The sequence below is a fragment of the Anolis carolinensis genome, chromosome 6 (assembly GCF_035594765.1).
Source record: "Anolis carolinensis isolate JA03-04 chromosome 6, rAnoCar3.1.pri, whole genome shotgun sequence".
Lineage (NCBI taxonomy): Eukaryota > Metazoa > Chordata > Lepidosauria > Squamata > Dactyloidae > Anolis > Anolis carolinensis.
In genome coordinates this window covers 47,708,213-47,720,693 of record NC_085846.1, presented here as the reverse complement: position 1 = coordinate 47,720,693, position 12,481 = coordinate 47,708,213, and the positions used below count along the sequence as shown (strand labels likewise).

The window sequence follows — 12,481 nt, the reverse complement described above, 5'->3', positions numbered from 1 at the left end:
GTACCTGTGTTTACAATACCCTTAGATCACCAAATCCTGTCTGATCTTGAAAGCTAAACAGGGTCAACCCTGGTTTGTACTTAGGTGAGAGACCACTAATGAATACCAGGACATGCAGGCTATATTTCAGAGAAAGAAACTGGGGGGCAAACCCACCTCTTTTAAACACTATGAAATCCATGCGGTCAAAGGTGGCTTGAAGGCACATACATATAAATTTACAGCCAAATTGACAATGTACAATCTAATTTACAAATACATTTTCTCTAGTAAATCTATTTGGGAATCATTTTTATTTTAAAAAACATTTCAGGACATACAATTTTCAAATGATCTCTTAATTTCAACATGGTAAATGTCTATAATGAAAACACACTTAAAAGTAAGATGCAAGGGATAAAAACAACTTTAAAATACGTATTCAGATAGGTCTTTATCTGTCCCCAGTTACATATTTCAAGAAAAGATATATCATATTGCACTGACTGGTTTTGTCCTTCACAAAATGCAGTTTCTTTTTACTGAATTGCATATACGAGAAAGCAGTGTTTTAGGTCCAGCAAAAATGCATGACAACACCAGTAATATATCTAGGGATTAATGCAGTTTCCACTTGCTGTTAAGTAGTCCTACATGGTTTAGCTGTATTGTTCTAGCAAGAAGCCAGTGGTTTTGAAATATAGAAGCATTTATTCAGATGTCAAAGAAAACAGTGTTACAGAACCAGTAAAAGTACAGGTCTGCTAGGATGCTCAGAGGAACTTTATTGGAATGACTGCGTAAAACTAACATAAATGAAAATATGAACAAGCTATTACATCTTTAAGTGGCTGTATTACACCAAAGGTAAGTTCTTGGCCAACTTTTGAGCTTGCTCCTGTGTTTCAAGACAAGATCAGAGAAGGAGCGAGCAGTTTACTTTTAAGCACATGAAAAGGAATAATGTTTTCTCATCCTTTCTGAGGGTAGATTCCTAAACAGACTAAGAAAGGGGCAAGTTCCACAGTCAGATTAAACATGTAAAATTCCATAATATTTGCTGTAATGTTCAATGTCTTGATGCCATAATTCACTAATTATTCCTGAAATATCAGAGCTACACTTGTGCAACAACATCTTGGTTAATGATTGCCATGATTCATACTTTAAAAGGTTTTTAAGATGAGGGAAAAACCATACTAGAAATGATTAATTTGATCCCACTTAGATACAAAACTTGGAGGGTTAATTTTAAGAAAATGGAGTATTAATGTTAGGCTGAAATCACCCATAATTCAGTAGCAATGCTGAAAGTCCAATCTGGCTTCCACATATCAGATTCAATCCTCCTGAGTGTGATGTATCAAGCTCTGCAAAAACCCAAGCCTACAATTTGCCATAATTAAAACCTACATTGAAACCATTTAATAGTTTAATACTTATTGAGACGGGATCCAAGTTAACATACTATAGTACAAGAGACATCGGTCACAGTGTTGAAGATTGGTTTTTCATGTTGATAAATAAACCTAACAGGTAATAACCCTGTATAAATCATTTACAATCCAATTATTTACTATTACTAACATTTGATGCATTGCTAGGAGGTGTATCCCCTGTTTTCTTTAGATGATTGTAGTTCCACCGCAACTGTTCCACCTCAGCCTTATGCCTCAAACGTGTCTCGTCCAGTTCTTTTAAAAGACGTTCGTTGGTAGAAACCAATGTTCTACAAAAGCAAAACAAACATTGCACACGCTTTTTACAGTTATCATTGATTATGAAACCTGAAGTGAAGTCAGATTCGCTCCAAATGGGTATTTTTGGTTCTGTTTTGAAGCACTCTCAAATCACACTACACCCCACAGTTGAAAATAGTCCTAACCAGTCAGTTGAACATGATTCACATTTTGAAAAAGTTGCATTAGTCTCGCCTGTACAATGTCAGAAGAAGCCAAAAATGGGCCTCCAGATTTCCATGCATGACCATTTCTGCAATATGCCTTTGATGGCCAGATGCTGAAGAAAACAGAGAAATGGCCATTGTCAACCCTGGCCTCTCCACTTCCAAGGGGTATTTAGTGGGTCACATTGGAGTCTTTCTGACAGGATTTACAACTGAGGATATAGATGTACCTCCGTTATTGAAGTCATTGTGTTCCTGGGCATTATTGTTTTAAGAAAAACAAAAAAAAAATGGTAGCATAAGCTGAAATAACAGAGAAAGATGAGAGACTGGTTCCTACACCACAAAAAAGAAGTGCAGCTCTATAGATTTCTATATACTTATGCTTCACTGAACAACTGGGCCAGCTAGGATTTATACAAGTAAACTAAAAAAATTTTGCATTGCTTCTTAAACTGTGGGTTTCGACCCCAAATGGGGTCTTCTTAGCTCTGAACACTACCCATTAAGCAAATCTGTTAGTAACAATGTGCAGCGTTTACGATGGACTCGGCAATAAATGCTTCAGCTGGACTTCTCAAAAAGAAAAGTTTAAAAAGCCTTGCAAATGCTGATTTATTATCAGTAAGTGTTTGATTTTTATACTTTACTTATTTTATACACCTATATACATGATGTCACATAAAAAGTTCTCAGGTGGAAAGGAGTTGTAAATGGAAAATGTTTAAGAAGCCCTGTTCTAGAGGCCTCTTGAAAGCTTCTTTCCAAACACATCCAAGTGAAGACTTTTTCTTTCACCAGTCTCAGCTTTTCAAATGATTTCCATTTTGGTGGCCAAAACAGAAATCATGCATGTTTTTAACATGCTGGAGCAGCTAATTAGGCAGGCTTACCCACACAGTATTCTGATGTCTGATCAAAGCAAAATAGAATGGGACCATGACTTCCCTTGATCTAGATACCATACTCCTTTTAACGTACCCTGGAATTGCATTGGCTTTTTGCGGCTAATAAAAAAACATATCCCCTTTACTCTTGCTCTTTTCTAACTAACTTTTTATGTATCTCTGTAATCGGATATTCAGAAAAAGATTTATTTATTTGCGACGTTTATATCCCGCCCTTCTCACCCCGAAGGGGACTCAGGGCGGTTTACAAGTGTATATACATACTTGTATATAAGCGATCCCATAGTTCCTCTCTGAACTTGCCCATTTTGTTTGGAGTCTATTGGTACTTACTTGTTTCTCAAATATCATGTATCATGGGATTTCTGGAAACAAGTTTGTGGCACTAGTGAGGAAACAGGATTTTGTGTCTTTTGACGCAGAAAAAAACTTTTTAAACTATTGGAGGAAGAAGGTGAGGTGAGAAGAGTATGTTCAGAAATTCAGGTATTTTTTATGAACCTTACTTTTACCTTTCACTCTATTTATAATATTAGGCAATAATTTCTTTCGCTCTCTAGCCCACCACTCAATTTGCCGGTTTATCATATTGCAGTGTGTTCAGCAGTATGCCACCAATGACAATGCCTCAATTTACTTGTATTTTTGGCAGGCTAGAAGCAACACTGAACAGTTTCATGAAAATTAATTATTGGTTGAAAGGATGCCTAACAGAGAGACATTTACTTTCTGGATGCACTACTTCTGAATACTGCAATGCAAGAGCAATCATTGACACTTAAGAGTTGTTTATCATCCAACTTTTGGCAAAAATTATTATCTACCTGTGGCTTTCCTGTAACATCTCTGTAAGTTCCTGCATCTTGTTAATGTGCTGGAGACGTTCCTTCAAACTAGCATTCTCATCAGTTAAGAGCTGGTTCTGGTTTTCAAGCTCTAAAGAAATAAGAAAATACAGTTAGCCTACAAATAGACAATTGCCATATACAGAAAATATCATAAGTGAAGAAGTCAGACCATTTGTTTATGAATCCCCAATTCCACCTCACTGTCATTTTTCTTGCAATGCGGTGAGGGGTGCAATACTATTAACATCTTGAATATATCCCGTTTCATCTTTTTTCAGAAGCTAAGCAGGATCAGGCCTGGGTAAGACATACAAGAGGAGACCATTAAGAAATACCAGGGGGCTCCAGGCATCATTAGGAAGGAATCCTGTCTAAAACCTGAAAGAGTTGATGGCAGTCAGAGCTAACAGTATTGGATTAGACAGCTTCTGGTGTTTCTAGGTCCCTATTGTAAAATGGATTGCTTCTCTCACAGGCTTTGACAGGTTGGAATAATTTTAAAAATAGACTAGAGTTCACTCTAGCAAGGGACATGAAATGTCTTCTTCCTCCCAAACATTAATCATTGCAAACACACTTGTTTTAAAATCCTTGCCCTTTTTTTTCTTCACAGAAAGACACATTAGGGTTTCTCTGCTACAGGTTAATTCAAACTCATTGATCCAATACCTACAAACAGTATATCCTGAGAACAGCCCAGGATATACAGTGACTCTCTGCCATCCATTAGATCTTTGAGCACTCTAATATATGGGAGGTGATCATGTGATCCAAAAGAGTTTCCACTGTAGGTGGGTCAATTAAGTTGAGCAGACCAATCACCAATACTTTCTGGTATTGCTCAGGCACTGGGCCCATTCCAAGTAGGTCCCAACATCTGAGGATAATAAAGAAGGGACTTTAATTCAGAACTTCTTTCTCACGGATGTCATCAGATTATCAAATACAACACAGAAATTCAGTTTATCTTCCCTCTTAAACTAGGTCAGGCTCTTCATTCAGCCTTGACCACACCTCCTCAGACTTTGCCATTAGAATTCACATTTCACTCTGATGTCAAGGAAGTAGTTTGTTTTACTTGTAGCCCAAGAGCTCTGGCTAACCATAGCATCCCATCTGTAGCATCTGCAGGGTTGAAGTCAGTGTCCAAAGGACTGGGGCAGCAGCCTCTCAATGCTTCAGAGAATGACACCTGTGAGTCCTCATCTGAAAGCAGCTTAACTGGAGGCTGGCTTCTTCAAGAGGAGCGGTGAGTATGTGATAGATTTCTTTAGAGCCAAAGAAATGCAAGGCCAAATATGATCAGATGTGACTTTTTGTTTGTGCTCTACAGTCTTTTCAAAAAGGAATGGAAATACATTCTCCTGATATTCCTCTTCCATTCAGCAAATGCAGATCTACTTTTTAGTAGGAATATGCAGAAAGTGTAACACCCCTAGGCTGCGTGAACACTGGAAACCAATACGGAGGCCAATAAACAATCTAATATCTTTATTAATGCAATAAAAGAATAAAACAAAAGTATGCAGAGTATATAGTCAAGCAATTGTCCTTTTAGGAAAGATCAAAAATAGTCCAAATAAATGAAGTTATATGTCCAGTATTAGAGTCCAAAGTCTACAATCCAATAACCGAAACACACTCAAACTCTTTGGAAGTTTGAGTGGGAAAAGAGCAAGGATTCACAGGGAGATTCTTGAAGTAAAGTCCAGACAAGGATTCGAGGCTAGGCAAGGTAATTCGTGGTGGATCTGAAATGCAGTCCAAACTTGACCAGGAGTGGAAACGCAACTCCCGGTCTACTCATGAGTAAGCGCACCGGAAGGCTGCTTAGAAGCTCGGAAACAAGAGTCGATGTTCTTCTTTGAATAGTCACGTTGACACCACGATAGGGAAAGCTCAGTGCAGAACTTTTATGGAAGTTCAAGAGCTTCCCCCAACAGGTGTTTAACTCCCCAAATCTTCCCAGAGAACGAAGCTGTTTCAACATGCCTGCCTCCCTGAAACTTCCCAAGGGAAACGGATTAATTACAATCGTCTCTCTCCGCTAACCTCGCGCTTTGTCTTAGAAACTGCTTATGGGAGCGATGTGTTTTGAGAAAGGCCTTCCTATCAAACACAACACGTTCTGGGGAACCAGGCTCTGTTTCAAGGGCGTCTCTAATTGGCTCTGGCACGAAAATGTCAACAGGGGACATTTGGAATGGAACAGAAATTTGCTGAGGTGGGAAAAAGCCCAAATCCTCTTCAGTTTGATCTATGATGGCTGCAGGGTCATGGGCCAAAGGTCCCTGAGACATCACAGAAAGCTGCATCTGGTCATATTTGGCACTGAATTTCTTTAACTCTAAAGAGATAGATATTACTCTTAGGTTTTAGCAGGTGTAGCATATTGGATTAAAATTATTCATTTAAACACATCTCATTTTTTCAATTTTTAGGTGCCCTCATGGACATTTCTTCCCCTCCTCCAAAACTCACTTGAGATCTGTAATGGTTCTGGAGTAGCAGTATCTGTTTTTTGTATGTTCTGTTCGATTATGGAATTCTGCACTTTCAAGGCTGCATTTTCTTTCAATAGCTTGTCTAAATGCTGCTTCAGTACTTCCTAGTATGAAAGGAAAGGGGTGAGCAGAAGAGACAGCAAAGAAGGCATTAATGATGGACAGAGTTAATTAGATCATAATATTATTTCATATTAATGTAGATATATATTCTGAACAGCTCTGGCAAGGAAATTCCCTGCAGCAAAGCTGTAAATGTTGTCACCTCAGGGGAATAAGAAGATAAACAAGCTGGTAGGCCTCACCGCTCATTTAAAAAATCCTTGAGATTGAAAGATCTTTCTTGGTTCCTAAAGTCTGTATAGAAAGTCTCAAGGTGATTATCAAGGATAAGGTCAGAGGCTGGAGATGGAAGACATGAAGATGGTAGACCATGGTCACATTTCTTCTCTTTGTCCTCACATTTGTTTTTGTTAGGCTTTAATTCCTTGCCTTTGTGGCTTTTGCATCCTTTTACCCTTGATCATAGCATTTTGGACAATATATTTAAGGCAAACTTTGCTCTAATTCCTTGCCTGTAGTAAGTGGATGAGGTCCCAATTAACATCAGTCTAATGCTAATTCTGCAGCTGATACTGGGATTGATTTCAAGGTGCTCTGAGTAATGGCCAGTATTGAGGTCAAAGTGAACACCGATGTCATGACGGATCAGGAAGCAAAAGACAAAGCAGTGAGCCTATGCAGAAGCTTAATAAGTGGTGCTTGCAAACAGAGACCACTGTACTCAAAACTAGATTTTGCAGTACATTTGATAAAGAGCACCAATTGCTATACCCAATTCCCTTCCCCTCTATCACAGAATAACATACCTATAACACATGGCCTATGGGAATCCTACTTATGACTAGACCCAATGCCCAGAAACATTTGCTCACCTGTAGACAGCCTATCAGTGGGCTGCTGCCTACCCTAAACCCAGGACATGGTGTGGGCTATAAATCCAACCTAATAAAATAAAACCAAAATTATACCTAGCAATCAGAAATCTCAGAACACCTGACCAGTACTTAGTTATATACACAAATAAAGAAAGTGAAATACGGCACTTAGCTCACCATCTCTTTTTTATAATTATCAAGATCTGCCTTGAGATTGTTAATCTGGTCACTGTAGTCTTCTTGTTGCTGAGACAGGTTCTTTTCTAAGGTCTTTTTTTCCAAAAGAAGGTTATTCAGATTTTGATCCTCTAAAGGAGATTTTTTCTGGTGCTCTGTTGGTACTGATTTCTGAACTTCAGAAAAAACAGTTTCTGCCTGAGCTGAGAATTGAAAACATCAATTTGAGTCGATATTTACTGAAACCGGGGTGATGCTACAATTATCTTTTTTTTTCTATTGCCGAGTATATAAATGTGCATATTTGATGGCTTTTAATTAAAAATCACCTTCAAATATTTCTAATTATTAATTACCAAGCACTAAAGATATCTCTCATGCAGTATTCATGACCCCACTAAAATATATGCAAAGATGATAGTTGAAAATGTATTTCCAAACAAAAATAGATAACTACAGGAGTACTAATGCATTCAGCACACAGCTGCACTACTGAGTTACAGTCCGCCCTCTGAATCCACAGATTCTGAATCCAGATGAAACCGTTATAGCTTGAAATATTCCAAACAACAACAAAAAAGCAAAAAGCAAATCTTTATTTTGCAATATTATAAAACTAACATCATATTATTAAGTTATTGTATATAACAGGACCTGAGTAGTGTTCAGTAGGAACAGATTTTGTTATCCATGGGGAAACCAAATAGTCTTGCTTAGAACAGACTGGAACCAAATCCCAGGGGATACCAAACAGTCCTTACCATCCTCTCCTCCATCCCAGTGGTCTTTTTTATCTTTTTTCTTTTCAGATTCATATGTTATTTGAGTGATTATATTCCTTCTGTTTATGTGATTGTTTTAGTCAATTGTTATGTTTTGTTTTTGTTTTTAATTCTTATAGCGTTTTATAGTGTTTTCAGTGTTTTATTGTACAATGTTTTATGCTGATTTTATATTGGAAACCGCCCTGAGTCCCTTTCGGGAGAGAGGGCGGTATACAAATAAACTTTTACTTACTTACTTACATAAAAATTGATGATTACAATGAAGTGATTTGCGGCCATTCCAGTATTTGTCAACCAAATCTAGAAGATGCTCCATGGCTGCTGCGTCATAGGGCACTTTATTTGTCACTTGTATTGTCCCTTGAGTTATGTTCTTAAAAAAAAACCAAGCAAAATAATACAACAAAGATTGTTTGAAACCTAAACTGTATGTAGCACATAGCAAAATACTATTCTAGCAGAAACTCTTAACTTAAACCGACTGTATGTATTCATGTACAAGTGAAAATATTTTGGGTAAAAAACAGGCTCCAAAACCCTGGGTCAACTTACACATGGATTGGTTTTTAAAAAATGCTGTGGCAGCAGCAAAGGCTATATTGGAGCTTCCTGCACTGGACAGATGAAGCAGGGGACATAGCTGCTTCTCCCAGACCTCCTCAACATGGAATAAGTGCCTGAAAGACCCAGATCTTAATTCATGGTGAGAAATTTGGGAGGACGCAACTCTACCTTTGCTCTCCCCCAACTCCTGAATCAAACATATTTATTCTCCCCCCCCCCCCCCCCAAATCAACAAGCCACCATTTTTCTGCCCAAGCATTACAAAAAGCCATTGGATCATGTTTGAATATTTGTTCGCTTTTCTGGGTTTAAAAAATCAAATATTAAAGTTAATGCCTGTGAACATTATAACCTTTGTTACATGCTTCTAAGATTTACCATCGACTTATCCATGGGTCATATCAAAATCCATAATTATGTCCCTAAAACCTGCCCTCAATGTATACATGAGTATACATGGTAACTGAACACAAACAAGGAATTGCACACAAGGCTCATTCCAAATTATACTGTAAGGTGGTTGGGATACTCCTTGCTATAATGCATTATGAATTGGACTGTCCTGAATATTTTATATATATAAATACACATCTATGTTCCTATTTGTGCATATAATTCCCAATTCAAGTGCACATCTATATATTTGAGCCCATTTCCCCTTTCTTCATTCTCTTCATACACAAGTGTGAAGTAATATACAAAAGTCTATTTTGTAAAAAAAAAGATTTTCTAGTCTTCCTAAGTAGTGGAATGTCTACTAAATATATGACTGGACTCAAAGGTATGTGTCTCACCAGATACAACAAACACTTTGTGAAGGTAAATTTTTAAAATAACACAGGACAGTATAAGCTCCCAAAGCTGTGAGCTGTCCAGACACCTGATTTTAAAGTGTTAAGGTCTAACAATAACAACAACATAGTAAAACACAAAAAGAATCCTGTAAGAAAATATTCAGCTTTTTTTTTTTTTACAATCGAAACATTAACCCTGCAGTTTCCAAATGCTATTGCTACTGTAATGGATGAAGGGAAAATTTCAAAGAGTCGAAAAGAAAGTGTCGAAGATATGCACAATGGAAGAGAACTCACACCAAAACCCATTACCTAGAAGTAGATGGTTCCAAAGATGCTTTGAGCAAGAAAAGGAAATCTCATATTTGTGATTCACAGAGGCCAGAAAGAACCATCTATTACCCTCCAGATATTGCCAACTTACAACTTGTTATGCCCAATTTCTGGCCATCCTGCCTGAAGTTGATAGGAATGAAAGTTCACTAATACACAAAGGACCACAGATTGTTCACTCTTGTTGCAGAAGACAGATGGTAATGTGACAAAGAAGAGTTGCACCTAGCTAGTGCAAGAATAGGCCACCTGTGCCCTCACACGAATAGGTTTGAGCTTACCCTGTTCAGAAAATTTAAAGCTCAACAGATTCGTGAGAGCATCCTGCTCCCTCCTACGTACTGCACATGTCCCAAATATTAAGCTAATCTTCCCTCAGTCAAAGTCTGCTGAAGACAAAAGTGGTAGGAACCTGAAAGAGAAGTAGGGCAGATTTGTGTGAGGGCACAGATGACCACGCAAAGAACCACAGTTACAGGTAAACAATCTGTTCTTCATCATCAGGGTCTCTGTGCACCACACAAATGGGCAACTAAGGGGTTTACCATAGGAAGTTGTATATCAACTGGGTTGTCTGAATAACCCACTTCAAAACTCTTTGAAAAAATACTTGAGAGACCACCAGAACAATCAATCTATTGGACTGACAGAATATAGAAGTATGCTTTATATAATATGCTATATATACATACAAGGAAAGTAAAGACTGTTTGAGACGGATGGATGGATGGGGAGAAAAGGTGATATCCTGGTTCAGAGGAAACTGGAATACAACCTTTGGAAGGAAGGACACATTAGGTTGTATTCTTATGGAAAATCGGAATACAGGGCTGTCAGCAATCTCGCACATCTCGCCAATGTTATATTTACAAGGAACACAACTTTCCAAGCAAGTAGTCTTTCATCCACAGACACCATCGGTTTGAAGTAGTCTTTCGCCTGCAGACATCAATCAACTGGGAAGGCATCAATAAAAGTGACCAGGGTGGCATCAGTGGTAATGCAGGAAGGTACATATAATGCAAAACTTTAAGAAACCTCATTATAGGACATGTACGCACAAAGAAAGAAGCCGGAATGTTAGACCGATGTGCAGCAACTGTCACCAGGTATACTTTGATAGAGAAGGCCAACCCTCATTATTTCAGATGGAATAGGAAATACAGGATTAAAGACACCAGTGGTGGAGAAGACAATTTGGATTGTAATGCTGTGAAAAAAGCAGAACCTGCACTATTTGTAGTCATAGGACATCCTTGTAGTCTTTACAGGACAGGAATACTTCTTGAATTCAAAGAGAAAGCATGAAACTACTCCCTGTACTGTGAGTCATAGCATGTGCAGATCTGTGCAAAGAACTTGAACTTAAGATTGAGAGAGAAAGTTGAGAGTGTCATGTATCTGCCTTGTATGAGCTGTAGGAAAAGGACGAATCATGGCAATTTCAGCCAAAAGAGTGTTGTGAGTACATGAGTAGGAATAATTTCTCTGTTGTCCAATAAAGTGAAACTCAGAGAACAGTAATCTGGTGGTCAGAAAATGTATACTAATGGGAGAGGGTGGGATATTCCTGCCAAGCTGAACTTTAGAGCATCCCAAATGGGGCTTCTGCTTAAGTGCAAACCCATTTTTTGTGGGGCAAGGATGACATAATCTATGCATGAGCAATAAATTATTCTAAGGAGTATCAGTATCAATTTTAAATGAACTTTTTAAACATGTTGTTTATAGATGAGGATATCACCTGTATATTATAAAATAAATGCTTTGCACAAAACTGTGGAGAGCTGTAACACTGCAATATACAGACTGGACAGAAATGGAAAGCTAAGCTAAGCATAATGTCTATGTCAAGTTTTAAAATGAGAAGAGTAAATACAGAAATACATTGAATGGAAATGGACTTTTGAAAGCATCTAGGATTTGATTAAGGAAGAAAGGGTCAGGGCATAGCAGCAAAAAAACAAATAAATCAGGAAGTGAAATGTTATCTGAGAAGAAATCTCATTACAGTTTGACATATACCTCATCGCAATTACATTTATCAAAATCTGACAAATAAATATTCTCTCTAGGCTGTTATGGGTTCTCCAGCATGACTTTATGGCATTCTTGTATCTAAATATTTCATTTCAATAGAGTTCCCTATTATCCACACTTTCACATATACATGCAAAGTCTGGAAACATATCCCGCACAGACATAGCGGCTGTACTATAAATCATGTATCACCATGATACATGCAACTTACATAATGTACACGATATATGAAATCATGTATCACTGACAAATTAATAATATGAACTTATATAAATACATATCCACAGAAATCTTCCATGTGGTAAATTTATTAAGAATTCATTCATGAAAAGTCATATTTATCAAATGAGCACACTTTTGACATTCTTTCCATTATTTAGATATGACACCTACACCTTTGTCACTTTGTATCTGCTCTTCAAGTTCATGTGCTATTTGATTATGTCTTGTTGCCTTCGAAGAAACAGCAAGGGGTTCACTCACTCCTGGTGGAGCTACAAAAAGGAGAAATGCATAACATTAAGCATAATTATCTTATTCTTGCTGGGAAAGTCTGAAATCACAGAATTGAACAGGCTTTGTAATAAAAATATTATTTGACAAAGAGTTAAGAACAGCAAGATGCACAATAATCCTAACAACAATGTAAGCTTTAACTACTTTCTTACACTAAGGTCATACAAAAAACATGGTGAGAGTCCCGCA

The 12,481-nt window shown here is 37.6% G+C and overlaps 1 protein-coding gene across 7 annotated transcripts in view; it reads right to left on the bottom strand.

Annotated features, from left to right (window-relative positions):
- Positions 1-274: 274 nt before the first annotated feature.
- Positions 275-12,481, bottom strand: part of cep72 (centrosomal protein 72) — a 35,654-nt gene continuing 23,447 nt past the window's right edge. For 5 of the 7 annotated variants that reach the window (XM_008112995.3, XM_008112996.3, XM_008112997.3 and 2 more), the window contains 6 exons: positions 12,170-12,270; positions 8,286-8,418; positions 7,261-7,463; positions 6,123-6,249; positions 3,618-3,729; positions 275-1,708 (listed from right to left, as the gene is read on the bottom strand). In XM_008112995.3, coding sequence (XP_008111202.2) covers positions 1,549-1,708; positions 3,618-3,729; positions 6,123-6,249; positions 7,261-7,463; positions 8,286-8,418; positions 12,170-12,270 — 836 coding nt within the window. In that variant the 3' untranslated portion in view covers positions 275-1,548. The other 2 variants (XM_062983988.1, XM_062983990.1) reach the window with 2 other exon arrangements.